The sequence below is a fragment of the Aythya ferina genome (genome assembly GCF_964211825.1).
Source record: "Aythya ferina genome assembly, chromosome: Z".
NCBI lineage: Eukaryota > Metazoa > Chordata > Aves > Anseriformes > Anatidae > Aythya > Aythya ferina.
The window spans coordinates 8,670,397-8,686,571 of NC_140299.1; the positions used below are offsets into that span (position 1 = coordinate 8,670,397).

Genomic DNA, 16,175 nt, shown 5'->3' on the forward strand with positions numbered 1-16,175 from the left:
GCTGGAATATTCAGATTACACCTCACGTTCCGTGTCAATATGAGACAAAACTTCTCCACGGTGAGGCTCGCAGAACACTGGAACAGGCTGACCACGGGAGCTGTGGAGTCCCCTTCTCTGGAGACATTCACAACCTGCCTGGAGGCGCTCCTGTGCGACGTGATCTCAGTCTTCCTGCTCCGGCAGCGGGAACAGACTAGATGATCGGTCAAGGTCCCTTCTATCCCTCACATTCTGTGACTGTGTCACTCACTTCAGCAGAGCTTTCCAGACTTCCTCTCACAGTACCCTTCCGGACAAAACGGACAGCAAACTGCTCCACGAGTACACAGGACGAGAGGACAGCAACCACCAGACAAGGCGGCCTCAGAGGCTTACGCTAAACGGCCTTACAGCAGGCTGGCAGCCAGTCACTAACGGGATGCCCTAGGCCGACATTTCAGGGACGGCTCTCTCAAGTGCCTTCATGAACAACCTGGATGCAGGACTCAAAGGCAGAACGAGTGACTTAGCCAACAACACTACACTCGCAGGAGGCACGCACTCCCGCGAGGACACAGAGCCCTCGCACGCACCTCTTGGCAAACCAGAGGGCTGGGCACTCACCAACCACCTCACGGGCACCAAGACCAAGCGCTGCGTTGGGCTGCACCAGGGACGGGGCAACCCTGCCTTCACGGGCACACGGGGGGAACACAGGCCGGACAGCGGCCCCACAGAAACACATCTCAGCCTTTGGGTCAACACCAAGTGCAAGAGGAGCCAGCAGCATGCCCTGGCAGACAAAAGGGCCAGCCATTTCCTAGGCAGCCCCAGGCCCAGCCAGGGAAGGCACTGTCCCACTCTGCTCTGGGCCAGCCTCACCTCGAGCACCCTCTGCACTTCTGGGTACCACAAAACAAGGGCATAAAGCTATTGGAGAACTTCCAAACGAGGGAAACGGAGACCTGCAGAGGTCCAGAGGGCAAGACGTGCGAGCAGTGGATCAAGTCCCTCACTTTGTTCAGCCAACAACAGCAGGCCTCATGCCGGCATGCGGCTCCCTCACGAGGGGAGCAGAGGGGCACGCCCTGAGCTCTGCTCTCTGGGGACAGCCACAGGACCCCAGCGAACAGCACGGAGCTGGGACAAGGAAGGCTCACGCTGCCTCTTCGGAAAAGCTTCTTCACAGAGAACGTAGCTGGGCACTGCAACACGCTCCACAGGGAGGTGCTCACGGAGCTCAAGGACTGCTTGGACAAGGCTCTCAGAAATACACACTTTGGGCTCCTCCTGCACGGACCCAGGACTTGGACTACACCGTCCTGGAGGGCCCCTTCACACTCACCATATACCATGGTTCTACGCTTCTTCTTGCCTCCTGACACAGTCACAGCTTTCTTCACAGCCTTCTTCCCACAAGGACCAACAAACGCCTACACGCCATGACAGAGGAAAGAGCTCCTTGCCCTTCTACTGCTTCACAAATAACCAAGAGCAAAACAAAGGGGAAAGACCAAAAAACAAGCCCAATACAACCAGCAACACAAGCACAGCACCACAGACAATGCAGTGCCCTCTCTGCACACACTTCAAGATGGACTTGATGAGCTACCATCCCTCGAGGTCTTCAAGAAACGCCTACATTCAGGGCTTCATGGCAAGGGATACTGCTGGACAAGCACACAAGCTTAAGGGTTCAGCTACATGATCTTCGAGGTCTTCCCCAACCTCAATGACTCCATGATGCTGGGGGGTCCTTTCATTTGCAGGACATGCTACCACAAACTCCCGCCTCATCCTAAAAAAAAAAAAAAACACAAACACAAACCCAACATACGGGTGATCCAACCAAGGACAAGGCACAGACGCCTTTGGGAAGCTCCATCCAGACAGACACTCCAAGCACAGGAACACAAGGGACACCTCTCCCCCAACAATTCCTGCCTACAGCAAGGCAGATCTTGCACCAAGCAGATCACAACACCCCTGACTCCAGAAACACATCGAAACCTGCAATGAACAACTGAGCTGAAAGGAAAAACGGAACACGCGGGCAAAAGAAGACCAAGAAGAAAAAACCCAAACCTCACACTAGGCCATGACATAGGGAAAGTGCACCTCGGAAGGAAGAGCACTCTTGGCCAACGCTCAACTACTCTCCCTCAAGGCCAAAAGGGAAACACTAAGAAAAGCACATCCGCAGCACAGCTGCACCAGCACCCTCTCCCCACCACTTTCACATCCCCCACACAAACACTAAGGACAGATTAACCACCACCTCGCAAAAATAAATAAATAAATAAATAAAAAATAAGCCAAGGACCTCCAAAACCTGTCCCAGGCTCGGGGGAAACTCACCAACACACTTCCCTACACACCATACCACCAACAACCTTTGTTCAGTCCACAGAAGACGAGACTGAGTAAAGGACTCACGGTAGCTGCAGCTTTCTCAGAAATCTCCTCTCAAACTACCACCACAAAGCAATGGTTACACCAGACAACTCCCTTAGGTTCCATTGAAGAACCAAACTTCACAATACTTAAAAAAGACACAGAAACATCAACACATACAAGGGAATCCAGAGGAAACACATTAGTGGTACAAAGAAGGCAACCTAACACTATGGCATTGCAAAGCGAAACAAGGCTTGTGCAGAAAGAGAAGTTTCAGTGTAGCTATGATGCAAAGATGCTTGTTTAAAACAAAATGGAAACCAGAAATAGGAAACAAACACAACATCTGTGGCACACCTTTCCCCACAACTTTCTCGAAACCACTTTCACTTCCCCGCCTCCAAATACGCCAAAAAATATCCACCACAACATGAGCCAAGGACCTACAGCTTGCGCACCGCACTCAGGGCCAAACCCACCAAGGCATTTCCCCTCAAACCACAACCAATCCAAACTGAAAACCACAGCCAAAACAACCTCAAAGACCTGAAAGTGATGAAGGGAAAGGAAGATGCAGCACTGTATAAAGCTCGACACCCAGCAGCACCCCGAGCACCAACACCACCCAGCCCCAACAGGCTCTTGCCCAGCACAACCCAAGAGCCACCATGCCTGGGCCATCAGCCCCACCACCACCAGCCATCTACAGCGCCCTCCTGGCCCTCCTGCTCCTCCTCACGCCTCCCGCCAACGCCTTCTCCTGCGGCCCCCTGCGCCTCCACGACAGCACCTTCACCTGGGACAGCCTCCAGCTCCTCCGTGACATGGCTCCCAGCCCCACACAGCCCTGCCCGCAGCAACACGCGCCTTGCTCCTTCCCGGACACCCTCCTGGACACCAACGACACGCAGCAAGCCGCACACACCGCCCTCCACCTCCTCCAACACCTCTTCGACACCCTCAGCAGCCCCAGCACCCCCGCGCACTGGCTCCACACCGCACGCCACGACCTCCTCAACCAGCTCCAGCACCACATCCACCACCTCGAGCGCTGCATCCCAGCCGACGCCACGCGCCTCCACAGGCGAGGGCCCCGCAACCTTCACCTCAGCATCAACAAGTACTTCGGCTGCATCCAACACTTCCTCCAGAACCACACCTACAGCCCCTGCGCATGGGACCACGTCCGCCTCGAGGCTCACGCCTGCTTCCAGCGCATCCACCGCCTCACCCGCACCATGCGCTAAGAGGAGCCCCACACGCAAACCTCTGCCCTCATGCCTCCCTTCGCCCACCACACAGGGACGCTGACAAGAACTGACCAGAGCCCAGTGGCCACCACCACCCACCCCCTCCTTATTTAACTATTTATTTCAACCATGATTCTCATCTATTTATTAGTAACTATTTATGCAAACCAAATAAAGACCTTTTCTAAGAACCTGCCCAGTCCTACGGCAGCCCTCTCTCTGGCCCGGGGGCATCTGGACAATGCCCTCAGCTCCAGCCTTACGCTTCTGCTTAGCCCTCGAGTGCTCAGGCACTTCCACTCAACCGTCTCGGGAGAACCCCACCAACCAAACTCCTCTCGCTCACTCCTCTCCCGGCCCGGCCCAGACCGGGACACCTCTGCCAACAGTCCCTCTCCCTCTCTCTCTCCCCCCACGCCCTCGCAGCCACCATCCCCACACACTCAGCACCTCTCTCCTTCTCCCAGCCTCCGTCAGCACAGCAGGCACAGCTCGCTCTCGCTCTCCTCCTCTCCTACAACCTCCGCAGCTTCAGCGACCGCAAACCTCTCCCTCCGCCAACGCCACTGACGCCCTCACCAACAACACCCAAAACCCAGCGCTCCGCTCCTCAGACAACAAGCCCCTCCACAGCCCGCTGCCCGCTCTCCTACCCCGACCCACACGGCCAGGGAGCAACGTGGCCTTCGCGCCTGGCCAGGCACACGGCACGCTCGCGGGCACGGCACACTCACTGCTCACAGCCAACACGGCCGCACGCCACCAATCTCCTCTTTCACTCAAGCTTCTCCTCTCAGGACAACATTACGCACATCCCTCACCAAGGCACACCACCCAACCTCATCTTTTCACCTTGCTGCGGAGAAATTTAATGAAATAGAACAAGGGCAGGTGGACAGTCCTGCAGCTGGGCAAGCACAGCTCCACACACCACCAGAACTTGGGGACTGTCGTGCTGGAGAGCAGCGAAGGGGAAACGGACCCGTGGGTCCTGCTGGACAGCACGATGACCACCAGCCAGCTTGGGGTTGTGTGCTTGTGGCCAACAAGGCCAAAGGCATCCTGGGGCGTATTACAAGGGCTGTGCTTATCAGGTTGAGAGAGGCTCTCCTCCCCCTCTACTCTGCCCTGCTGCTGAGACCACATCTGGAATATTCTCTCCAGTTCTCAGACCCTTACTTCAACTAAGGACAGGGAACTGCTTGAGAGAGTCCAGCACAGAGCCACGAGGACCGTGAAGGGAGTGGAGCATCTCCCTTACCAAAAACGGCTGAGGCAGCTCGCTCTCTTCAGCTTGGAGAGGAGCACACTCAGGGCTGACCTTATTCGTCTTTGTCAATGCGGGAAGGACAGGTGTCAGGAGGATGGAGCCAGGCTCTTCTCTGTGACATCCACACATAGGACAAGGAGCAACGGGTGCAAGCTGGAATATTCAGATTACACCTCACGTTCCGTGTCAATATGAGACAAAACTTCTCCACGGTGAGGCTCGCAGAACACTGGAACAGGCTGACCACGGGAGCTGTGGAGTCCCCTTCTCTGGAGACATTCACAACCTGCCTGGAGGCGCTCCTGTGCGACGTGATCTCAGTCTTCCTGCTCCGGCAGCGGGAACAGACTAGATGATCGGTCAAGGTCCCTTCTATCCCTCACATTCTGTGACTGTGTCACTCACTTCAGCAGAGCTTTCCAGACTTCCTCTCACAGTACCCTTCCGGACAAAACGGACAGCAAACTGCTCCACGAGTACACAGGACGAGAGGACAGCAACCACCAGACAAGGCGGCCTCAGAGGCTTACGCTAAACGGCCTTACAGCAGGCTGGCAGCCAGTCACTAACGGGATGCCCTAGGCCGACATTTCAGGGACGGCTCTCTCAAGTGCCTTCATGAACAACCTGGATGCAGGACTCAAAGGCAGAACGAGTGACTTAGCCAACAACACTACACTCGCAGGAGGCACGCACTCCCGCGAGGGCACAGAGCCCTCGCACGCACCTCTTGGCAAACCAGAGGGCTGGGCACTCACCAACCACCTCACGGGCACCAAGACCAAGCGCTGCGTTGGGCTGCACCAGGGACGGGGCAACCCTGCCTTCACGGGCACACGGGGGGAACACAGGCCGGACAGCGGCCCCACAGAAACACATCTCAGCCTTTGGGTCAACACCAAGTGCAAGAGGAGCCAGCAGCATGCCCTGGCAGACAAAAGGGCCAGCCATTTCCTAGGCAGCCCCAGGCCCAGCCAGGGAAGGCACTGTCCCACTCTGCTCTGGGCCAGCCTCACCTCGAGCACCCTCTGCACTTCTGGGTACCACAAAACAAGGGCATAAAGCTATTGGAGAACTTCCAAACGAGGGAAACGGAGACCTGCAGAGGTCCAGAGGGCAAGACGTGCGAGCAGTGGATCAAGTCCCTCACTTTGTTCAGCCAACAACAGCAGGCCTCATGCCGGCATGCGGCTCCCTCACGAGGGGAGCAGAGGGGCACGCCCTGAGCTCTGCTCTCTGGGGACAGCCACAGGACCCCAGCGAACGGCACGGAGCTGGGACAAGGAAGGCTCACGCTGCCTCTTCGGAAAAGCTTCTTCACAGAGAACGTAGCTGGGCACTGCAACACGCTCCACAGGGAGGTGCTCACGGAGCTCAAGGACTGCTTGGACAAGGCTCTCAGAAATACACACTTTGGGCTCCTCCTGCACGGACCCAGGACTTGGACTACACCGTCCTGGAGGGCCCCTTCACACTCACCATATACCATGGTTCTACGCTTCTTCTTGCCTCCTGACACAGTCACAGCTTTCTTCACAGCCTTCTTCCCACAAGGACCAACAAACGCCTACACGCCATGACAGAGGAAAGAGCTCCTTGCCCTTCTACTGCTTCACAAATAACCAAGAGCAAAACAAAGGGGAAAGACCAAAAAACAAGCCCAATACAACCAGCAACACAAGCACAGCACCACAGACAACGCAGTGCCCTCTCTGCACACACTTCAAGATGGACTTGATGAGCTACCATCCCTCGAGGTCTTCAAGAAACGCCTACATTCAGGGCTTCATGGCAAGGGATACTGCTGGACAAGCACACAAGCTTAAGGGTTCAGCTACATGATCTTCGAGGTCCTCCCCAACCTCAATGACTCCATGATGCTGGGGGGTCCTTTCATTTGCAGGACATGCTACCACAAACTCCCGCCTCATCCTAAAAAAAAAAAAAACACAAACACAAACCCAACATACGGGTGATCCAACCAAGGACAAGGCACAGACGCCTTTGGGAAGCTCCATCCAGACAGACACTCCAAGCACAGGAACACAAGGGACACCTCTCCCCCAACAATTCCTGCCTACAGCAAGGCAGATCTTGCACCAAGCAGATCACAACACCCCTGACTCCAGAAACACATCGAAACCTGCAATGAACAACTGAGCTGAAAGGAAAAACGGAACACGCGGGCAAAAGAAGACCAAGAAGAAAAAACCCAAACCTCACACTAGGCCATGACATAGGGAAAGTGCACCTCGGAAGGAAGAGCACTCTTGGCCAACGCTCAACTACTCTCCCTCAAGGCCAAAAGGGAAACACTAAGAAAAGCACATCCGCAGCACAGCTGCACCAGCACCCTCTCCCCAACACTTTCACATCCCCCACACAAACACTAAGGACAGAGTACCCACCACGCCAACAAAAACACGAGCCAAGGACCTACAGCTCGCGCACCGCGCTCAGGGCAACCCCAACAACGCACTTCCCCTCAAACCACAACCAACCAAAACTGAAAAACTACAGCCGAAAGCACCTCGATGACCTGAAAGCGACAAAGGGAAAGGAAGATGCCGCACTGCATAAAGCTTGACACCCGGCAGCACCCCGAGCACCAACACCACCCAGCCCCAACAGGCTCTTGCCCAGCACAACCCAAGAGCCACCGTGCCTGGGCCATCAGCCCCACCACCACCAGCCATCTACAGCGCCCTCCTGGCCCTCCTGCTCCTCCTCACGCCTCCCGCCAACGCCTTCTCCTGCAGCCCCCTGCGCCTCCACGACAGCACCTTCACCTGGGACAGCCTCCAGCTCCTCCGCGACATGGCTCCCAGCCCCACACAGCCCTGCCCGCAGCAACACGCGCCTTGCTCCTTCCCGGACACCCTCCTGGACACCAACGACACGCAGCAAGCCGCACACACCGCCCTCCACCTCCTCCAACACCTCTTCGACACCCTCAGCAGCCCCAGCACCCCCGCGCACTGGCTCCACACCGCACGCCACGACCTCCTCAACCAGCTCCAGCACCACATCCACCACCTCGAGCGCTGCATCCCAGACGACGCCACGCGCCTCCACAGGCGAGGGCCCCGCAACCTTCACCTCAGCATCAACAAGTACTTCGGCTGCATCCAACACTTCCTCCAGAACCACACCTACAGCCCCTGCGCATGGGACCACGTCCGCCTCGAGGCTCACGCCTGCTTCCAGCGCATCCACCGCCTCACCCGCACCATGCGCTAAGAGGAGCTCCTTACTTACACTTCCCTTCCTTCTATTTATCTATTTATTCAATTATTTATTGAAAATAAATTAACTTCATATTTGTAGAAACTTTAACAGTGGCTCTTTTCTCAAGAGCACAGAACCTCCCAAAGGGGCAGCCCAACTCCACACACGACCGCAGTGAACCTCACACATGGGCACAAACATGGGGCCATCTATTCCCTTCTCTCCGTCCCTCTTGGCACCACAGCTGGTATGGGTCACGACCAGAAGGCTACTCCAGCATGCTGGAGCCAGCCCCTAATCCTCTTCCCCAGAGCCTCCACAACTGCTCCACGCTCTGGCAGCACTGAAGGAAAAGCCATGCCACCCTTACTTGGCATTCAGATGGATGCACTGGCGATGGGCTACAGCACCCTTCTGCACACCATTTGTCTGTGTCCATGCTGCTTGCTGTGCTGCTCGGACCTGCAGGTCACTCACTCAAGGTCATGAGGGCAGACAGAAATAGTTTGTATTGTCTTGACTTCTGATACCTTTCCCAGGGCAATAGTTTTGCACAACAGATCCCGTCCTCCCGTTCTTCAAAAACCACTGACATCCCATAGGACAAAAATGTGCAAGATCCTGCCAAAGACCTCCCACATCAGCCTCACTCCTGCAGCCATGGCAGCTACGTGACCTGGTAGTGGCCATCCCGTAACTAGGGGCGGCCTCTGAGGAAGGTGAGGAGGGACACACTCTATGAGGGTGGAGGAAAAGAACACCAGATACTGGCTTTCCACTAAAAGAGAGTAAATTTACATTACATGTTCCAAAGAAATCCTTTACTGTAACAGTGGTGAGGCAATGGCACAGGCTGCCCAAAGAAGCTGGGGATGCCCCATCCCTGTGACTGCTCTAGTCTAGGCTGGATGGGGTTTTGGGCACCTTCTCTGGAGGGAGGTGCCCCTGACCATGGTAGCGGGTTGGGATAGAGTGAACTTTAAGGTACTTTCCAACACAAACCATCCCACAATTCTAGAATCTCAGGAAGCCTCATCCTTCACCTCTTCCCAAGTGGTAGAAAGAACAAGGGGAACAGGACTCGAGCATCACTACAAGACCCTTGCCATACACACAGCTGATGGGCACTATTCCTTCTCTCCAGGCGCCACAGCTCACAAGGAACAGAAAGCAACAACCACACGACTTGGTGCCTGAGGGCATGCGAATGGCAACATCAGCCCCATGTACAAGAAGGAAGCAAAATGCCCCTTCTTCTTCCCAAAGCAAACACCTTTCCTACACGCTCACAGCAGCTTCAAACACTTAAGCCTCTACGAGCTCCTCATACAGAGATATTCAGGGACCAAGGACCTACACCCACAGCCATCTCCTCTCAAACTACCACCACGAAGCAATGGTGACACTGGACACCTCCCTTAGGTTCCATCAAAGAACCAACCTTCGCAATACTTGGAAAAGACAAATAGAAACATCAACATATACAACAGAAACCACAGGCAACACATCAATAGTCCAAAGAAGACAACCTAACACTCTGGGATTGGAAACCGAAAGAAGGCTTGGGCAGAAAGAGAAATTTCAATGAAGCTATGACACAAACATCCCCCAGAAAGTCAAAAGGGAAACAAGAAATAGAAAAAAAAACATCTATGGCAAACCATCTCCAGAACCTTCTCCCCACCATTTTCACATCCCTCCCTGCAAACACCACAAGAAACACCCACCACTCCACCAGCCAAGAGAGAGAACAGGGCTCTTCTCCAAAGCACTAAGAGGGAGAAGGGCCTTAGGGTTCACCAGGGGAGGTCTACACTGGAGATTAGGAGAAATTTCATGACTGAAAGGGTTGGGCATCATTGGAATAAGCTGCCCAGCAAAGTCGTTGAGTCACGACTTTAAGACTTGGAGGTCTTAAAGAATCACACATATTCAGTACTTAATGGTGGGGATTTAGTGGATTTAGTACTCAATGGTTGAACTAAATCTACTTACACACACATCCTCACCAAACCTGATTCTCACTCTCTCTCTCCCCCCCCACCCTTGCAACTACCACCCCCATGCACCCAGCACCTTTTTGCTTCTCTCAGCCTCCATAAGCTTGCACAGCTCACTCTCGCTCTTCTCATCTCCTACAACCTCAGCATCTTCAGCAACCACAACACCCTGCTGCACACCATGTACCTGTGGTACTTGCTGCACCACTCACTCAGAACTTCTGATCCTTCACTCAAGTCTGCCAACCCCTGTGAAGAACTGACTCGGACTCTACAACTTGACTGAGTATTCATCTAGTTGCCTGACTTTATTTCGAAACAGAAGTAAACAGACAACAGGGAAAATAATAGTACTTCTAAAATATATATATATTTTTTTTTTTTTTTAATCAAAGTCACATGTTTAACAGGCACAGCAGGGAATGGTTACAGACAGATGTGCTTTCATAGCCCCACACACAGATCCCCAGTACGAGCCTTATTCTCCCCCACCAAGCCCACGCTGGCAGCTGGGGTCAGCTGCTTTGAACTAATTCCAGTGCTGCCCTGAAACAAGAGCAGCCTCACTGATGTGCTCATACCACCATGACAGCATAGGTACCCCATTCCTTGTCAACCACAGGCAGGGGTTACCCCCAAAGATCCAAGCTGACATGGACACTGTCTCTTACTCAACATTCAACTTCAGAGTCAGCCTGCCTGAACCATCACAAAAATCACTTAGGAGCTGCTGCATCATTTCCAGCAACTGCTCTTCTCTGCTACCTTATTTCTCTAACTCATTTTTCTCTATTCACAAAAGAGAGCCTATAGCACCAGATCCCCACTGCATCTCCTTTAACAGCATCCTCTGCCTTTACGGGAATAGCAGGGGAAAACCCAACTACACCATCTTTCCAGCAAGAACCTTGGAACAACGCCCATGTAAGTAAGGGTGAGGCAGGAGATCCCAAACACACTCCCTGCAAACAACAGCCACTGGCCAAGACACAGGCTCGGATAGCACACATTCTGTGTGACAGCAGCCCCAGGCATGCACCCTGACCTCAGCCCAGCAAATCCCACACCTCTTGCTCTCCTGCGCTGAACCCAGGCTACAGCTCAAACATTCGCTCCCTCACCTCACTTCTTCCACCCATGCTTGCTGAGGAGAGCCTTCCCATGTTTCTAGTTTCACTGCTTTGTCTTTAATGAACTCACATCATCACAAACATGTCAGCAATTCTGTTCTGTGGGGAGTGTGTCTGGTGTGAAACTATGAACCTACTTCTAATACTCCTTGCAGTACAGACCTGTCATAGTTCTATCAGTAGGCTGTTTTGTTGTGTTTTTTTTTTGATCCAAGCATGTTCTTACTTTAATACCAATATTGTCATTTTCCTAATTCATTATAGTAGTTCTTACTTGTTAATAGCTTCACCTCAATTTGTGTGACACACCTGCTATATTTTTCCAACCATCCCGTAACTTTCTCCCAAACTGATATCAAGCTGCCAGGTCTTCATTTAGCTAGGTCTTTCCTTTTATCTCAGTATGGCTTCATCTGCCCTCACTGCAACTTTCTTGGGTTTCAAAAAACTTTTACTAGAAATTAAGACATCCTCATACAAAAGATTTTCAGAAACATTCATTGCTTATCTCCAAATAATTGTGTGCTATTTATATTAGACCTAAATTTAAGGTCTTCTGCTGAATATAAGGACAACTTACAAATAACAGAACAGTCAGTTTTCCACTTTGTCTGACAGGTATGAAGCTTCTTCTGAAGCTAAGTACTAGTACTTTTTCCATAGCCTTGATTTGCCCATTACAGTAAATATTCCACCTGTTTTTCATTACCAGATACTTTATTTTGGGTCTCACTTTTTATTTTTTTCTGGCAATACTTCCCCCTCAGTTTAGTATTTATTATTAGATATCATCCATATTTTTTCTCCTAACTCAATTCAGTTATCTGTCAGACTGGTTCTTCTGCATCATTAAGTGGTTTCTGTAGAACATTTTCAAATCTTAACTACATTATCACTTGTGGCCTACTCTTCCTTTCATTTTAATGATGAGTGGACAGACAGGGTTTTGTCTGGGGCATCCCTGTACTCCATTTGGCTAACCCTCAGATTCCACATGGACAACTTGGTACTGACTTGCTTAATTACAGCCTTCATCCAACAATACTCTTTCCAGATCACTGCTCATTGCTCCAGTTTCGCCTTTATGGATACAGTGCATCAATCTATCCTTCAATTTCTCTCAGTTGCATACTACCAACCTTTCTGACCTGTTTACCTGAGTTTTGGGGTAGGAGGAAACAACTCCTCACCTTTCTGCATTGAGGGTGAGGTTACCTGTGAATTTAACTACCTATGATTCAAGTTTCTCTGGTGTGTTATTTATATTCTGGATTCAGATAAGTAAGAAAATTGTGTGCTTCCTCTCCTGCAGCTTACCTACTGATGTATTTGTTGCCACAATGCATGCAAAGAACTCCAGCTTTAATAGCTTCAACAACCTGCTAGATGCTCCCAGTAGCTGTCAATTTATGTACAACACCTCGCTGTTCAAGCCCACCCATTGTTAAGGGAGAAGCTCATGCTCAGATTTCATATAGACTTGAAAAGACTTTGAAAAGACAGTTTGCAGGTGGACAAAATGTAACAATCTCTCCATACCCATTTGCATCACCTAAATAAGCTGTTTGTGGATATTCAAGTAACAGAACATAAGGAAAAGCTCTTAATCACCACTGAGCAAAGCAATTTGTGTTGGACAGAGGATCAATACTGAAGACAACTTGCTTAAAATGAAATAACCAAGCTATTTACTTACCATTGGCAGCCTGGATTGAAGCATCTGGAGATCATCATAACCATAAATCTGCTTGAAGACAGATAAAAATACAACATCATTATAACACTTTTCTCTGATGCTGACATATTTGGGGCTTTCAACACAGTTTGCTCTGGGACAAGCTTACGTTAAAGGTGTATGTCTATATGTTGTATTTTTTTAAACGTGAAGCACTGTAGATCTGTAAGGCTAGTAGAGCTTAAAATGACTTGTCACTTTAATATTGTTTTCAGGTGACAGCAGTTCTCTGAAGAGAGCTTGACTGTCCGGTCTTCAATACTGTTTTTACAGATGTATCATTCAAGAATTAGTAAATATCTACTGGACATTCAGATTTAGGAGCAAAAGGCTTTTCTGCAATTACTCTTTCCGAGAGTATGACGATTAAAGACATAACGAGTAGGTAAACAAGTGAACTAAAACTCATCCCTCACATTCAATGTAACAAGAAAAGCAATTAGAACAGTCTCCAATTCAAAAATTAGGTAATGAGATGTTGATCCTGGTCAGACATCAAAAATCTCCATGCAACTTTTCAAACAATGACAGACAGGACACGTGGCACAGTTCAATCAATACTACAGCAAGTCTATTCCAGTAACACAAACCTGAATAAGTCTAAATTTAATGGAAAGGCATAAAACCTTATACAACCAAAAACCATAACAGAAGACATGCTCAGCTTTGACAGCAGCTACACCAATTCTGAAATTTTCCGTGCACATTTAACTCCCACAGAATAGACTGCATTTCTTCAGCATTTGGAAGAAGAATTCCAAGTGCAATACATGACAACACAAGTGCCTTGGCATAGACAGCAGCAGGTCTGGAGGGCCCACTTGCACCAAGGTTTAAGTAAACAAGGACAGGTACAATTAAATTGCTTACTGGGTAGGCAGGCAGAAGTCCTCCAGGTCCCACAATATACTGGTTATGCAACAAGGGCGGTACACCTTGGGGCAGATTTGGGGGAGCTTTGCCTGTAGAACCAAAATACAGACACTTTAACAAGCCTTTAGAAAAAAGGCTTCAGCACCGAGACAACATAGCTCATGAGCCCTGGCAGCTGCACTTCCATGGCTTTTAAAGAACAGAACTACACAGAAAAATTTAGTGCTAATTGATGAAAATGCTCAAAATAGCCTGAAAAGTTGAACCATATCTAAAGGAAGAGAAAGCAGACTACTTCAAATTGGAAACAGTCCCTGCAGAAAACAGTCCAATTTTGTCATTTACTTTGAGTGGATTACAGGAATTAGAGGAACTTCTTTCCTTGGTCCACTCCTGAAGGTAAAACAGGCATTGGTCTTGATCTGAGAGCAAATCATTTTGTTTCATTTTCTGCCCTGTCAACACATTTCCCCCTTGCTGTCAGCAACAGACCAGAAAGCACTAAATATTGCCAGTATACTTTTTGTGGGTTACTTATTGCATTTGGGAAAATAAAGAAAATGGAGACAGTCTCAGGTGCCTCTATGAAGCAGAGCTAGGAAGCAGAAGGGTAAAAAGGCACTTTGGCCAGTCATATGCTTCATTTACAAAGAGTGAGAATAGGAAATGAGAAATTCTCGTGCATTTTAGTTTGATCTTAATATTTATATCATTCACTTCCCTCCACAGAATTTCCTTTTAGCAGATTACATTGATTAGAAAAGCAACAGAGAAATAGAGCATTGCTTCCACTTCAGTGGAAGAAGCCTCCCCACCTTCTCTGTCAGTGTTTGCTTTGGAAGAAGTGATTATTGCTGTGGAATAACCCACATATCAGACAGCTTTTTTCCTCTCTGCAGATGTGGCAGCAGGGACGTGACACATGATAATGAGGACACTGCAGTATACTTTGATACTGCCAAATGAATTCCAGTCACAGAGAAGACTGAAAGGAAAGCTAATGTGAACTGACAGCCAAGAGCAGATGATAACCTGGAATACAAACTGGACAAGTCTTCTAGTCCAAAACTTGAAGCAAGAACTGCTCTGGTGTCTATTTATAAAGCTCTTTGGACATAGGATGTGCTATATAAATGCCACATCACACCCTAACAAATACTTCAAATACACAAAAGCAGGCAACTTTATTTTAAAAGCCAGCGAGTAAAGCATGCTGAAAATGCTAGTCAGGAGTGTGGATTTCTTAGCGTAGTTATTGCTGGTGAGATGCTCAACTGACAGCCCTGCAGACTGAAGTCCTCTGTCTATCCATGTGATCTGTTAATATTGCGAACCTGAAGACACTAAGGGAGCTGCCCGTGTGGTAGCAGCTGGTATAGACACACTGGTAACGCTCAGGCCAAGGCTGTTTGTAGTGTTCATACTGCTTGCCATGCTGACAACCGAAGAGGTGGTGCTAGTGGCTGAGGTTGAAGCAGTTGAAAAGGTTGTTGAGGGCTGGAGCGAAGTTGTGTTCTCAACACTAGTGTGCTAGAAAGGAGACAAAAAGAATGAGGATCACAGAGCATATAAACCACAGTGGAAGATGCTGTGGAAAAAAAATCTTTTAAGTAACAGCAGCTCATGCAAGAGAATGTTTGATAGTATATGCATTATTTATGTACCAAGCAAGCAACTAAGTCGCATGCTTGTCATTTTTAAGTATTCAAAGAAAATTACATGAAAGTTTAAAATAAGCAGCTATATCATCACAGAATTGTATTGCAAAAACTCAAATGTCCTTCCATTGCATTATTTTTTGCCCTTTGACTGTTTACTCATTTAAGCTAGTTCTTATTATATAAACTAAACTATATTCTCCCAGAAGACAATGTTTTCCAGAGTACAAGATTCTGCTATTGTCATTTCCTGAATGCACTTTGTGGAATTTAAAATATTACAACTGCAATGCCCCACAACAAATTCAACGTGGTAATCCACCCCAGATCAGATACATTACAGGAACACATGAGCATAAAGGAGTTCCTGGTTTTAATCCAGCACAATACAGTGCCTTTACTGTACAAGCTGATCACACTTGCAAAAGTGTCATCAATACACAGAAGCTAAAACAGCTCCCACAACAGGTAAGAAGGACATTTGCCTAAATGTGAATTTTCAAGTTACGAATTCAGTCAGGATGAAGCACTACAAACTAAAAATACACGGATAAAGAGCAGAAGCCTATTGGCACACTCTAACTGGGACTGTACAGAAGTACACTGCCACAGAATAAAGCAGTGTCTGGCTTCCATTTGTGTAACCTCACCT

The 16,175-nt window shown here is 49.6% G+C and overlaps 2 protein-coding genes and 1 pseudogene across 11 annotated transcripts in view; 2 read left to right on the top strand and 1 right to left on the bottom strand.

Annotated features, from left to right (window-relative positions):
* UBAP2 (ubiquitin associated protein 2) overlaps positions 1–16,175 on the bottom strand; it is a 138,163-nt gene that overhangs the window by 54,161 nt on the left and 67,827 nt on the right. For 5 of the 9 annotated variants that reach the window (XM_084505039.1, XM_084505037.1, XM_084505034.1 and 2 more), the window contains 3 exons: positions 15,200–15,395; positions 13,863–13,954; positions 12,954–13,004 (listed from right to left, as the gene is read on the bottom strand). In XM_084505039.1, the coding sequence (XP_084361165.1) occupies positions 12,954–13,004; positions 13,863–13,954; positions 15,200–15,395 (339 nt within the window). The remainder of the gene's footprint in view (positions 1–12,953; positions 13,005–13,862; positions 13,955–15,199; positions 15,396–16,175) is intronic. The other 4 variants (XM_084505040.1, XM_084505036.1, XM_084505038.1 and 1 more) reach the window with 1 other exon arrangement.
* Positions 2,326–3,996, top strand: LOC311427591 (interferon). Its single transcript, XM_084505045.1, has one exon. It carries the CDS (start codon positions 3,048–3,050, stop codon positions 3,624–3,626), a length of 579 nt encoding a protein of 192 aa, XP_084361171.1. The 5' UTR covers positions 2,326–3,047; the 3' UTR covers positions 3,627–3,996.
* LOC311426598 (interferon pseudogene) lies at positions 5,518–8,139 on the top strand (annotated as a pseudogene). Its single transcript has 2 exons — positions 5,518–5,939; positions 7,497–8,139. The product of its transcript is annotated as an interferon pseudogene (transcript).